The following is a 15237-nucleotide window of genomic DNA, read 5'->3' as shown; positions in this document are numbered from 1 at the left end:
TGGAAATCCATGCTTCTGGAGGACATTGGGATCTTGGATTTGGTTTTTGTGCCAACCATCAGTCAGGCCCAGGATTGAATTTATTGGAGGGCATTAGTGTTGCTAAGGAGTGAATTTCCACAGATGGGATAGGTGGGCTCTTCTCTGCAAAGTTGAACCAACCCATGGTTCCACTTTTGGTAACACCATGGGGTGGTGCCGAGGGTGCCCCTCTCCTCCCATGGAGAGGCTGGTTGCAGTGTTCTGGGAACCTTGGTGGGTACAGCCCCACCTTCTGGAGTAGTTCTAGTTGGGTAGGCCTGGTCAGTGAGGCCTGGCTGGTCCCAATATGAAATGCCAGCCACATGTGTTAGGGTAACCCTGGGAGCATCCCCTGCGGCACTGAATGTGGTGTCATGGTGGGTGGGACAACTCGGATGGTGGCTGCCATTGTCTTTTTCAAATGGGGTACATGAGGGAGCCTCCAGAATGTGGTCTCCAAATACCACCTCTCACTAAGGGATGGGAGATCAGTCGGGGGTCGGAGGACTGGGGCAAGAAAGACATAGAAGATAAATAAGAAAGGGACATGATAAGCTGGACCGTGTTATCCTCTGACTAATCAGGAGCCATTTAATCCCCTGGGGCCATGTGAGAAGTCTGATGCCACTTGGGGTGACTCCCCCTGGGAAAATATTCATCATTGGTGGCCACCTGTTATCATCAAATATAATGGCAGTGGCTTCCAAAACATTAGATGACTCGAATTCTAGAGTTCACCATGAGAGATTTCTTCACCCTGGAAGGATGGCTGGGCCTGGATCATCTGTGTGCAAAGTGTTTCCTTCCTAGAGCATGCAGCTCACTCCTGGGTGAACAGAGCCCAGCTGTAGACCCCTGGCTTTCACAGACACTCTGCAGCGCTCATGAGAAGGAGGTGAACTGAAGCCTCAACCCTCTACCTTCCTTCCCATCTGAGGGATGTAGCTATTTACCATCCTGTGCACCTAACATTACTACAAGAGTGGCAATGTGACATGGGTGACTTGGCTGGTAGCAGCCCCATGTCCTTGGAAGCTATTTTGCAATGTCTTTTCTGAGTCCAGTTATGTCCCTCCAAGCTCTAACCATTTTGCAGAAAAGAACAAAACAAAACAAAAACAGAAGTAGATGATAGCCCTGGGTTCTTGTTCTGTGAGGTGTGGCTTTATTCCAACCATGGGAAGGTCCCCAGACAGCTCTCAGTTCCTGCAGCTCCTGCCTTTCCAGGAAGCACTAGAGTAATTTGTAGATATTCACCGGTGACAAGCAGCCTAACAGCACGTGCACCCATCACCAGTTCATGCCATATTGAATTCTCAAACAACCAAAAACCCCAAAATAACCACGGCACCAACACAAAACTAAGTCAGGATGCTTCTGGCATTTGTGAGGCGTTTGAGGAGCCCGTGATTATTTCTTGGTATTAGGAAATTAGTGATAATTTCTATTGAGGTTTGGTAATAATATTGTAGTTATTTTTTAAGCCCATATCTTTCCAGCATAGAAATGGGATATTTACAGCTGAAAAGATGTGATTTCTGGTATTTGTTAGTAAGTATTGTGTAATGTGGGGGTTATTCTGCCATGTGTAGGTCAGTAATGTCTGTGAATTATTTGGAGGACTGGGTGATGGGAACTTGGGGGCATCATTATTCCTCTGTCTCCTTATGTATGTGTTCAAAGTTTTCCATAATGGAAACTTACAACGCAGTGAAAGGAGGTCAGGTAGCTGCTGGGGATGGCTTTATACCCAGCAGGGCTATGGATCTGGCCCTTGGTGGTCTCAGTTTTCCCCTCCATGAAATGGGCTCAGACAGGTGCTGTGGCAACTAGAACCCTCAAGTGTTCTTCTAATGAGAGGCTGGGATTTGGATCAGGTGTGGCTGTGATCAAGCTGTAAGGGGCCCTTGCTTTGCCTCATTGTGACTGCAGAGCTTCCTGTCTTTGCAAGCTCTGTCCCTGGCCTGTCAGGACTACCCAGCAGCTCTGGTGAAGGCAGCTGCCACATGCCTGATGTGCTGGAGGCAGAGACAAGGGGTCTGAGAGTACCCAGGCACTGAGGACTCACCAAGACAGCTGGGGTCTCCACACCCAGGAGGCCAACATCATCTCCTGCCAGAGACACTGGGATGAGTTGAGAAGTCTCTGAGATGAGGCAGCAGGTGTACATGGGATTGGGTAGGGAGGCTGCACCATCATGAACTAGGGAGGGAGAGGGTGCTCCGCAGGCAGGAGGGTTTGTGGGATCTGACTCCTAACGGATGCCAGGCCTTGCCTGGAGCTGTCAGCCCACGTTCACTCAGCTCTTATCCAGCCTGACCCAGCCCTGAAGCTCATCCTGAATTCGACTCTGACATAGCCTCCCCTAGGCAATCCATAGATGCGGAGCTTGGATTGGTGACTTCTCTCATGTTCTCTCAATTTCCCCACATCCTCCTGCTCCTGCAGGCTGACCATCATCAAGATCCATCCACAAACCAGTCAGAAACTAACTCTACCTGGGCCTGACTTAGTAGTTCACACCCTTCATGCTTGACGTCCAGCCCCACGCTAGTGTTAACCTTGAACCTGATCCCCAATCCACAGCCATGTGATCACACACCTGTAATATCTTGTGCATCAACCTCACCCCATATTCCCCAAACTAGTTCCAGGAAGCGCTGGTATCTCTCAGAGTATTTTGGGTCTTCTGAAGCTGGAGAAGGAGATCACCATGCTTTTGGATATGCTATGGTTCATCATATTAAACTGGTTCCCTAGTTCAGGATTTGTCAGTGTGTTTCCTCAGCCAGTGTGCATTGTGGAAGCCTTACAAAGACACCTGCATGATTCCTCTCCCAATGTTTTTACCGGTTCCCAATGGCGGCACAGTTATTTACCACTCACCCAGTAAACACCCTCCTGACTGGTTCCTCGTATGCAATGGGGAATTTCGGCTTCTGTTCCTGCTGGTACCATGGTCTTGAGTCAAAGGTGTCCTTTTTCCATTATTGCTCCCTCTAACCCACATCTGGTCTCTGGGGATCCCCTTCATTTCTCCTGAATCTCCCCACAGTCCCCCAGCAAACCTCCCACTGGGCCCCTGTCCCTTCCCAGTTGGGCAAAGACTGCAGCACAGTTTTCTGCCGTGGATTGCGGTTCCCACTGGCACAGGGAGCTCACCCGGTTCCCTGGCAGGTTGGGTGGGGCGTGGGATGATGGTGACATGGGATCTCACCTGGAACTGCCCCCTGTCCCTGAGCGGGGACCCTTCAGCCCAGACACATGACCAGACACAGATGGCACATTAGAAATGCTGGGTTTTACATGATCAGGTCTTTGTTGAGAAGTAAAATTGAGGAAGGTGTGGGACTGGTCTGAACTGATGCCAGGCTGGTGGCTCAGGCGTACAGTGGAGAGTTGGGGGAGGGGTGACTGGGAGAGGAAGGACCCTTTGGGGAGATGACTCGGGGAGGCTGTGAGCCTCCTCCCCTTGGGTAACTTTGACACTAGATGCAGAATTCCCTGTACCCCACACTGAGATCCCTGGGAAGGCTAGGAATTTAAGAAAAAATGAGATGAAACAAGATTTCTGATTGTCAATGAGAATATTTATTGAGGGTTTATTGAGTGCAGGGAGAAGGGCTGGATGCCTTGTGATGGAGAGAGAGAGACCCCTCCCCTGGGATCCTGCAGCTCCAGGCCCCCGTGGGTGGGGTGAGGGGTGGGAACCTATGAACATTCCCAGCCACTGTCTTCCACGGTGCTCCCTTCTGCGGCGGACCTGGCAGCTGTGAAGCCTTTTGTGGGACTCCCACTGGTCGGACGTCAGGCCAGGTAGCTGCTGGCCGCTGCACTTGTTGCTCTGTTTGAGGGCGTGGTGGTCTCCACTCCTCGCTGACAGCGCTTGCCATCTGCCTTCCAGGCCACTTTCACGCTCCCCGGTAGAAGAAGTCACTGATCAGACACACTAGTGTGGCCTTGTTGGCTTGAAGCTCCTCAGAGGAGGGCGGGAACAGAGTGACCGAGGGGGCAGCCTTGGGCTGACCTGTGTGGACAGGGAAGGGGGTGAGAGAGGGCAGACAGAACATCGGGGTGTTGCGGAGCCCCTCTCTCTGTCTAAAGTCTCTGGGAGGGTTCACAGTGGGGCCATCCGGTCCACTCGGGGTTCTCTCCTTCTCTCCTTTCCCCGTCCTTTCCACTCATGCCCTGTGGAGGGCAGACAGCTCTGTACCTTCCTAGGAGCCCTCCCAAGTCACCTTTCCCAGGTGTCCTGGTCCAGCCCCTCTCCTCTACAGCCTCGATTTCCCCATATACGCAGGGCAGGCTGTGTTCCTTCTCTGATCTCTGGAGTCTGAGTTCAGAATGTGGCCTTGACCCCTGGATCCCTCATTTCCACCCCTAGACACCCCCTCCACCACCCACTTTATTCTTCCGGGACCTAGAGCCTCCTCTGAACTGTGGGTCCCCTGCTCAGCCCGTAGGACTGTCCTGGCAGGCAGTGCGTGGGGAGGCCCAAGCCTGCTTTGAACTGGAGCTTTCCACCCTTCACAGGCACCGGGCTCTGCCCCCACCCGGCCCACTTGGCTCTCCTGGCAAGGAGTGGGCTCCACCTAGACAAGCTTCGGGGCTCCTCTGAGGCTTTGAGATGTCTCCTGTGTCCACGAGCCCGACTACAGAGCCCTTCACCTCAGCTGGTCTTGTGGTTGCCCCCCTAGACTATGAGACTCAGCAGCCCCCTGGTCCACCCCAGCAGCCTCTGATGACCCCAAACTTCACGTGGTAGCCATGGAGTTCTCTACACCCCTCATTTGCTCCCCTGTGGTCATCTCCTGAGTCTAACATGCCCTTTGAGGCAAGCAGGAGTCCAATCCGTGAATGGAGAAACACCGAGCCCCAGAGGTGACGGGGCTCCAGGGACAGACACATCTCTGCCCTAAGACACCCTCTTCTTTCTGGTGACTGTCCTGGGAGGGTCAGATTCTGGCACCTCCCCCAGTCTCACCCGTCCTTCTGTGTCCCCATGTCCTCATGACCCAGCACAGACCACAGAGTTGCAGCCTAGACCCAGAGCTCTCTCTGTGCCCTCCACTCGTCTCCGCTTGGGGTGACCCCTGTGTCACCAGGCCCCCATGTGGCCCTCCCAGGCTGGATAGGCATCGAGTCCTCAGCCTAGACCCTCAGCTGTTCTTGGGGCTACTCCCCTAGACTATGAGACTCAGCAGCCCCCAGGCCCACCCCAGCAGCCTCTGGCCTTGACCCCAGGGGTCACTGGGCAATGTCCCTAAGGCCACTGCAGGGCCCCTCATCAGAGCCAGCCTCTGTCCCTCACTCAGACATCTGCCCTGGAAGAGAGGAGGAGCCCTGACCCTGCCCAATCCCAGCTCAGGCCCCGGGACCAGGCTGCATCCAGCTCTTGGAACCTGAAGGCAGCTGCTCCCACTGTGGGGGCCCTTCCTGCCGGTTACCCTGAGACTAACGCGCCTCCTCCAGGCCCCATGGAGAAAGGTAGGGGTCAGTGCTTAAGGCTGGGAGGACAGATGGAAGGAAGCCCCAGAGAGAGAAAACAGATTTTCCAGGGACAGCAGAGGGTGAGACAATCTGGGAAAGGTTGAGAGCCACTTACCTAGGACGGTGAGCCGGGTCCCAGCACCGAAGATGTAACACAGTGACTGAGGCTCAGACCAAAACCCCCGGGGCCAGCACCTGGGGTCTGCTCCCTGGGGGCTGGGCTAGAGTAGGAGCCTGCTGGGCATGACGGGCACAGGGTTGCAGTAGGCGGGGCTGGGACCTAGGCATGAGGCAGGGGGGTGGCCAGTCCCCCAGAGGTTTCCCCATGCCTGTCCCCTGTCCAAGGCAAGTGCCACCCACAGCCTTGGAGTCAACCCAGTGTGTGTCCTTCCTCTCTGAGGCTGTGAGTGCTGATGACAACACTGGGACCAATAGGTCCCAGCAACTCCCAGAGTGACACATCCCCTCCTGTGCAGTGTGGCAGAGGAGTGCTGAGTTGGCTTCGACCCGTCCAACCTCGTCTGACCTCATTTAAAGGGCCTCTGAGTCCCCACATGAGTGTCCCCAGTCAAGCTAGGCTGGCTTTCTCCCTATATTGAGAACACTGGGTCATTCCTGACTCAAGTGGATAGTCCTCTGCTTTCTACCCATGGAGACGCAGTTCCGTCCCACTTTGTGCATGAAGCTTTTTCTGATCTCTCAGATCATTCTTTCCATCTACCCATCCATTCAATTGTCCATCCAGCTGTTCATCTATTCATCTGTTTGTCCATCCATATATCACCCATCCATCCATGCATCTGTCCACTCATTCATCCAACAACAGTTCCCAAGCATCCATCTGTGTCAGGTACTGTTTTTATGCTGGGACACGGCAGGGTCGCCTGGCTCTCAGCCTCATCTCTCCCTCAAATCTCTCTGGTTAAGGCCAACAGTGCTTTGTCCCAGTTCAGTCTGCAGTTCTTCCCCAGTCCCCTTAGGTCTCTGCAAGAAGTTCTTCTTTCTAGTCACTCTCTCCTCCTTGGTGTCGGAGACTGCCCCCTTTCCTCCTCGGCTTCCTATTCTTTCAGGCCCATGCCCAACTGCCGACTCCCAGATCCCCATCCTGGGTTCTGCTCTCTGTATTCTCCTAATTTTCTCTGCATCTGACCCTCATTGTGCACACTCACGACTGTCGAGGGGTCTTAGATCCCTATTTCCAGCCCTTACCTCTCTTCTTGGCTCCAGATTCACATATATTCTGCCTCCTCAACTTACGTCTGCTTGGATGCTCTGTAGACACCTCCAACTCAATAGATCCCAACTAAACTTATTTCCATATAACGTTGCTCCTCCACAGAGTCCTCACTTCAGCAAGTTACTCTTCAAGCCAGAGGCATGGGGACATCGCAGAATGCCTTCCCCTCATTGTATTGCTCTCTGTCCTAGACATCCTAGCATGACACAAGGTACCATTAACATCCCCCAGAGAAAAAGAAAAACACCCAGGTCACAGGCTAAGAGTTCATGATGGCAAGAAGCCTCAGACTTTTCCAAATCTGATTTTATTTCCCAAGGGAATTTATTTACATTGCAAGATACCCATTGTGACGGGGCCAGCAATTTTCATCTCAGCAGCAGCTTGTATTTAATACATTTGTATTTAAGACGTGTGCAGCAGATTTTTGAAACAATTTAATATAATAGTAATATAAATTCAACACTTGTTTCTCACATAAAGAAAGCAAACATTTAGCATTTTATTAAGTTACTGAAGAAAACTTTCTTAACGAAGAATATCTCCCCAAATTTACTGCAACCTTCATATTTAAAGGCAAAACATTTGAAGAATCAGAAACAAGGTAAGGTTGTCTAGTCTCACTTTTATTATTTAACATATTCCATAGATTCTAGCCAATGAAATGACATAAAGCGGGAAGAAGAGGATGTATAAATATTAGGGAAAAAGAGAGAAAATTGTTTTTGGCAAATGGTGTGATAGTTGGCTAAACACACACACACACATACACACACACACAGAGAATCAGCTGAAGAACTGCTGGAATTAATACAAGAGTTAAAGTGGCTGGATACAAGAGTAACATACGGAAGTTAACAGGGTTCCTTGCTATAGAAACAGTAATCATTTAGGATATGAAATTGGGAAAAAAATTTGTAACTTCAATAAAATATTTACAAACGCTTTATGAATAAAAAACAAAGTGTGGAAGATTTGCATGAATAAAATATTAAACCACTTCTCTGAGTGAATGGAGAGTACGTCATGTCTCTGGACAAAAACACCACTGAGCATTATAAATATAGCAGTTCTCAAATTAATCCCATATTCTATGATATTACAAACATAACACCAAAAGAATGATTTTTGAAAATTAGGGAACCGATTCTGCAGTCTAACTCTTAAGAACGACGGGTAATAGACATGACTATTTTGAGAAAAAGTAACGATGACAGGTTCTTTCCCTACCAGATACTGAACATACTATAAAGCTAAAATAACCAAAACAGGTTGGGTGTGGGAATAGATCAATAAACCAATAGAACCACAGAAAGAATGTAACAAATCAGTAATGTGTAGTAGTTGAGTAAAGCTGCATTTATATTCAACAAAGGTGTGATGATTGACTTTCCTATTTGGAAGATAAGGTTTTATTCCTACATCCACAAAAATAAACTCCAGGTGAAGTAAAGAAAAAACAATAAAACACCAATACACCAAAAGTACCACAATAAGATAGAAAAATGACTTTATAATATTGAAATAAAGACAACTTCCTACACATGGCGGAGGTCACAGAAACCATAAAAGGTTAAACCAGTTCGACACAAAAATTTACGACAGTTTTATGGTGGGAGACCCCATAAACAAAAGACCCGTAAAACAGACCAGGGAAAATTATTTACAATGCATATATTAAACAAGTGGCTAAAATCCCAAATATATCCCAATATATTATAGATATATAAAAAGATGAAAACAACAGAATGGAAAAGCGGGCAACATGGTGACCACAGAGGAAATAAAACCAATGAATAAAAATATAAAAAATAAATTTCACCAGTAATAAAATACACAATAAAACAATAAATACATTCAATTTTGCATTATTGGCAAGAATGTAGGAGAGAAGGCACTACCACTCACCAGAGTGAGTGGACACAGACTTTTGGAAGCACCACCTATAACATCTCAAAAGTACGTTCTCTGATCCAGCAATTCCACTTTTAGGCATCTATCCTGGGGAGATATATAAGTGCACTTTGCACACACACACACACACACACGAATTTCCACTGCAGCATCATTTGTCATTTAGATTTTTGAGTGGAAATAAATCTTGGCTCATCTAAACTTTGCTTATAAAGCAAAGTTTATAAGCAATGGATGTGGTTAATCCATATGGACTGATACAGAAAGTGTCAATAATAGATTAAAAGTTGGTAATATGCAGAATATGGCTCTATTTTTGCAAAATAAAATCCCAACACCAACTCTGTGTGTGTGTGTGTGTGTGTGTGTGTGTGTGTGTGTGTATTTTCAGGGACACATACAACACAGGAAAAGTTCTGGAAGCATATTGACCAACCTGACAGTGGCTATCTCTGGGAAGAGGTGGGAGATGGTAAGAAGAGGCACTGTTTTTACTTTGTATACTTCTCTGCTTAAATTTTTTTTTTTTTGCAAGAAAAAAGAGTAATGTACAAAAGTCATTACATTTTGTAATGTACTTATTGCAAAAAGAGTAATGTACATGAGTATGTTACTCTTGTATTAAAAATTGTATTAGAAGAAATGTCTCTTTTTGTGAACAACATCACAAAACCAGAAAATTATAAAGCCACAATTAAAATTAGGGGAAATCCCACCAGCCAGCCAGACACACCATTAACATTTTTCTATATTTTCAGAGAGGTTTTTGAAAATGCATATATACTTTAAAAACACAGTTGGGCCAGGTGCAGTGGCTCCTGCCTGTAAGTCCAGCACAGGGGAAGTTGAGGCAGAAGGATTGCTTGAGCCTAGGAATTTGAGACAGGCCTGAGCAACATAGCGAGGCTCTGTCTCTAAAATAATAATAATCCTAATAAAAATTCACCAGGCGTAGTGGCCTGCAGCTGTAGTCCTAGCTACTCAGGAGGCTGAGGCTGGAGGATCATTTGAACCCTGGATGTTGAGGCTGCAGTGAGCTGTGGCCATGCCACTGTACTCCAGCCTGGGCAACAGAGCAGGACTCTGTTTCAAAACAACAACAACAACAACAACCGCCAAATACAATTGCGTTTTTTCACACCCTTTCAGATATTTGGGTTATTTCTAGTTTTCTCCCATCATTAATAATGCTAAGCTAACACACCCTTGTTATAAACATTTGGTTACAGCTTTGATTATTCCCCTCCCCGCCACACCCTTAGGATAAATTCCTAGAAGTGGAATTGCCCAATTTAGATAAATACACTCTGTTTTTTGACTCGCCGCCTATTACTAAAATGGTTATACATTTCAACGCCCATAGACAGTCCCCGAGAGTGTCTGCTCCCCTCTGCTCATCCCTCACTTCAGCTTCATGCTCCCATTTCATAGGAAACTGGGCACCTGGGTGCTCTGGATCTGTGTGTCCTCCCCACCCCACTACTTCCTCCAGGCTCTCCACCTACCCTGGACCTGGCCATCACCCCCTCTCCTCTCTCCTCTAATCAGTCCTCATATCAGCCTCCTATCCAGTGCTAATTTTTCCAAAAACACAAATCCGACTCTGATAATCAGTCTCCTATCTAAATCCATCCAAGGACTCGTCCTGGACTCTGGGGATGGGGCACGGATCCTATGGTCTTCCTTCCTCCCCTTCCCAGTCACCCAGGAGCTCCCAGCTTCATCCTGTGCTCTCCTCTCCTCTGACACTGCTCTGTCTTTTGGGGGCACCCATCACCAGTCAGTGCCCCTTGATCTGTGAGACCAGCCTGGGCATCATCCCAGAGGGAGCTCTCCTCTCCCTTTATTGCTCCAAACATGGGCCTGTTCCGATGAGCTCCCCTCGGTTCAGCCCACCTTCCCTGTGTCCCTGAGCCTGGCCCCAGCAAGCATTTATGTGCAAGTCGGTGAATGAACGGCTTTGGGGGAGACCAAGCCAAGCCCTTGCTGCCTTCTCCAGGGAATGGCCCCTGCCCTCACAGGGCAGGAGGCACATGGGCAGAGAGGAGGAGGAGGAGGAGGAAGAAGAACAGGCCTGGGCATCCTGTGGGGACAGTGACCATCACCCCCTGTGGACGTCCTGTCTTTGCCTCTGTTCCTGCCCTACCCAGAGGACTAGGACTAGGTGATTGAGGCACTGACCTTGGTGCAAAATTTAAGTAGGGTTAGAAAACCCAGAAATCAAGAAAAATAATATCTTAATATGATATTAAAAACAATAATTCAAACAAATCTGTGATGGACCAAATATCAACCCATTAGTTAAAGCCAGTGTCTGCCCAGGCCCCTCTTAGGGGTTAACCTTCCTCCTCACTCCTCTGGCTTGTCTCCCCTTGGTCACCTTTCCCAGCTCTGCCGCAGGACCCCCACATTCCCTGAAATCTCTCACTCCTTACCTGCCCCACAGGCTCTGTAGGCTGGATCGGCTGCTTCCAACTGAGGCTCCAGGGTCTGGGTCCCTGCTCTGCGGTGCAGCCATTGGGCGCAGCAGGCCATGGGCGACCATGGCCAGACCCAGCAGCAGCAGGGGCCAGCACTGCCTGGGAGCAGGACCCAGCTCCTCAGGGGTCTCACGACCCACTTGGCCTGTGTTGGGTCTCACTGGCCCTCAGGGTCAGGGGCACCTCTGACCCGACTTGCAGCGTGGGCTCCCTGGAGGGCCTTGCCCAGGTCCCTCTTGCCAGCAGGGCTGTTACAGTGTGCCCCAGTCTGTTGGCTCTGTCCTCTCCCTGGACTGGCTCTGGTCCCTGTCCCTAGCCCAGGCCCTTCATCCATGGCTGTTACCCCTGGGAATCTCTCCCAGAGGGGCATCTACCAACTGCCCTGATGCGGACACAATCCAAGGCTCAACTGCCTCCCACCACAGCTGCCTGCCTGGCCCCGCCTCTGGGGCCCTGGGTGGTGCACACCTGACTCACTTCCCTTCCCCGTTTCCCAAAGGGCAGCCTGGGTCTGTGGAGCATGTCCCTAGGGCCTAGAGAGCTACCCAGCAGGAGTCCCCAAGGGCTTGAGCTCAGGGTGTTGGGGCTGGGGCTGGAGCTGTGGCTTCTTTTCTGATCAGTCCTCCAGGCTGCGTGACTGCACACTGCACTCCAGCCAGTTGGGACCAGCCGTTTCTTGGCTAGGTTAAGCCCGGCCGGCTACCCTGTGGCCCTTTCTTGAGTCGGGCAAGAGCCCTGCAGGGAGTGATTCTATATCCTTCAGGCAAGGAAGAGTTGTGAAATCATAAATGTGGAGTCTATCCAGACCTAGGTTACCCCTGGGCCTCTGTTTCCTTATCTGTAAAATGGGGAGAGTTCCTCTGCAGCATGAAGGTTGTGAGGGTTAAAGAAACTATGTGTTTGCTAAGCACTCAGTGGGTGTTGAACAAATCCTGGTTCTCTTTTTGTTGTTCCTTACTTTGGGATTCAGAACAACGTGTGGGGCATCATTGAGGCAAGTGTCTCTGTTTTACAGGTGAGAAAATTACCATCCAGAGAACATGAATGCAGGGCCCAATGTCATTTCTTGAGTAGGGAGCAAACTGCGCTAGGATCTAGGAAGGGGCTCGTCCCCTGTATTTCTATTCGTCTCTCCACCTGGAATACTCATGTCTGGCTCCATTCAGCAGTGGTGGAGGAGGAGAGGACTGGCAGTTGCTTTGAGTTGGGGTCCTTTTTGACTATGATATGGGAATATGATGCATAATACAGTAATAATAGCAATGCTCTTTAGCCCTGGTGCTTTACAAGCACTAATCCTGGCAGCTAAGATTATCTACTGTCCCCCACATTTGAAGATGAGGAAATGCTGCTCAGGCTGATTCCCTACTTTTTTAATGTCACAGGGCCAAGAGGCGGTAGGGCTGGAGTCGGAATCTGAGGCCTGGTCCTTGCATGACACTAGGGCGTGCTTTCCTGATGATGACATGGCTCTCCGGGTCTAGGTGGTAACACACTGCTTGGTGCATGGGAAAACCCAGAGCTCATCACAAAGGAGTTGCTCAATTAAACATGGACTAAATCTGGTTGAATAAACCTCTTTTGCTTCATGTGGCCCCTTGTGTCATTTGCATTCCTTTACCCCCCATTCACCGCTCCCATCTTTTCTGTTGCCCCTGAGAACCTAGTATAAAAATGTTTGAGATCTTCAGGACCCCATACTCTGGTGAGAAAGGCCCCTGTTCTGTCACCTTACAGAACTGCAGTGAAGGTCTGCCCTCTTGCTTTCCAGTTACTTTTTCTGCCACAAAATCTTTAAAAATATCTGCTCAAGTTCGGATCTGCAGCCCTCTAGGGCTGTCAATGTTTTGTTTTAGCAACTCTCAGAGGAGCCTTGTAGGACTTCCTAAAGTGAATTTCCTGGGAGGCCCCTTTGAGAATTGCTTGGTTCATATTTTGAGTCAGATACTCCTTAACTTCCCTGATACATTTGGTGACAATCAAGCCAGATCTTTTTGAGGGCTATGGTAACAGATAAATTGCCCAAGACTTCATTTCATTGATAAAGTTGATGGTTGTTGGGAGACAGTGGTCTGCTATGGATCTCTGCATTTCTGCATGTTTCTCGGGCAAAGGCACTGATTGCCTTTCTTGTGGATTATCTTTGCAAGGATGTTTGTAGAGTGAACAACCTTGGAAGGTACAGAGAGTGCCTCTCTTTGGAACAAAAGGCAGATATGCTTACTGTAAAGTATAAAATGTTTTAAGATCCCTGAGCTCTGGCACGCAGATGTCACCTGGCCTTCTTTGCATCACCTTGTGGAACTGGTGCAAGACAATGCTGATACCTTGGCAACTGCTCTTGCTGTGAAAGACAGACTGTCCATTGTTTCTGACCTAGGAATCTTGTATCTTCTGCCAGCATCCATGACACTGTGGCAGGCTTACATTTTAGTCTGCAAATGGGATGAAGTCTCAGACCCTTCACAGTTCTTGAAGGTGATGATAATGAGAAGGAGGAGGAAGAAAGAGATGAAGTTGAGGATGGTGATCATGACTTAATGGTTCAACTCATCGAATCAGTTTTCAAAGATCTCCAGGCTGGATCTTTATATGTATTGCTTGGGCAACTTTTGAGGCCCAGGCACTGGGGGCTGGATTATACAAATAATCACCACACATCCCTGTCCTTGGAGATAGGCAAGGCACTGATCTGTAACGTTGTGTAGGTGCCCTAACAGACATCATTCAGGGCACAAGGGAGGGCCCTAGGAAACCCCTGGTCCAGCACACCTTCTTCTCCACCAGGGAGCTTGGCCTGTTCCTGCCTCTGTTCTTGGGCTCTTTGTGTTATGGGGGCTGGGGAAGGGTCTACCCTGAGGGTCTAGGCTGAAGCTGCTCCCTCCCAGGCCCTCTGTGGGTATGACACTTACCCACTGCTCAGGACCCAGAAGCTGTGGCTCCTTCCAGGGAAAGTCCCAGGTCTTGGGGATAAAGAGGGGCTGTCCCTAAATGTAGCATCCCCAGCTGCTGCCCCTACCCCCACCCCTGCACCTGCTGTGGCCTCTGGGCAGACGTCGCCACCGCAGACCACATCCTCCTATGGTGGTTGTAGTCGGAAATCCGAGTCTGGCTGGGGACCCTAGAGGACTGGACTAGGCCTCCCCAGCAGGTGCAGCTGCAGCTCTGGCCACCCAGGCCTGCCCCCTGCCCTCCTGGACTGAGATGTGGAAAGGCTGGATCCAGGCCTGGGCAGAGGAGGTCAAGTCCAGCTGTCCTGCTTGGTGGACCCCCCTGCTGAGGGTCTGTGGTGCCTCTGCAGAGCCCTCTGGGTCCCGCCCTGGCCCTTCTCTCTCAAAGCAGAGGGGTGTACCCCATCCAGTTGCTTCTACTCTGCTCCATGTCTGAGGGTGTCCCCCACCTTGGCCTCCTGCTGGTCAGTCCCCTGCCCAGTCTGCAGCCCCCACATCCCAGAAACTCCACCTGCAAGCACTGCAGACTCCTCTCTCCCAGGTCCAGGGATCCCCAGCTCCCCACTCCCCATCATCCCCAAATTCAAGCTGGCTGGTCTTTCTTGTCTCATCTTGAGCTTCTCACTGTTGGGATCTGGGAGAGTCTGAGGCACAGGATGACAAGTACTGGCTGAGGAAGTGACAAAGGTTCTGGATCTCTGAGTCCCTAGAGGTAGAAGCTGGCTCTGCAGCTCCTGATCCCCCTCTGAGGAGTCCTCAGGAACCCCAAAGACCTCAGCTCCTCTGGTGATCCTGGGTTGCAGCCTCCACCCCAGCTCTCCTCCAGGAAATGGGAGAGATCCCTGCTCCCTTTGTAGATGTCACAGAGTAGACTTGTCAACCTGGCAGGGAGGCCTTCTAGCTCCTTCTACTGATGTGGAAACAGAGGCTCAGAGAGGGAGAGTTTCTTGCCTGAGGCGCACAGCGACTTGGTGTAAAGACTGCACCCCGGGACTTACTAATAGCAATTAGAGACCTGGGAGGACCAGACTTTTTGGACATGGGGTGGAGCCAGCCTGGAACTGGAGGGTGGAGTTTTGGGAGGTTTCTGTTCTTTAACCTCCACCAGCTGCCTGGAGTGCAGCTAGAAGGGGAGAGTCCAGTA

General features: G+C 49.9%; 2 gene segments (V, D, J or C); both read right to left on the bottom strand.

Moving 5' to 3' along the window:
- Positions 1-15237, bottom strand: part of LOC101024006 — a 644330-nt gene that overhangs the window by 15439 nt on the left and 613654 nt on the right.
- Positions 3590-15237, bottom strand: part of LOC103888259 — a 641220-nt gene continuing 629572 nt past the window's right edge. Inside the window, 2 exon segments of the V gene segment in view lie at positions 3590-4048; positions 5627-5664. Coding sequence covers positions 3829-4048; positions 5627-5664 — 258 coding nt within the window.

The sequence above is a fragment of the Papio anubis genome, chromosome 16 (genome assembly GCF_008728515.1).
Source record: "Papio anubis isolate 15944 chromosome 16, Panubis1.0, whole genome shotgun sequence".
Taxonomy (NCBI): Eukaryota; Metazoa; Chordata; class Mammalia; order Primates; family Cercopithecidae; genus Papio; species Papio anubis.
This window is presented reverse-complemented; position numbering and strand designations above follow the sequence as displayed.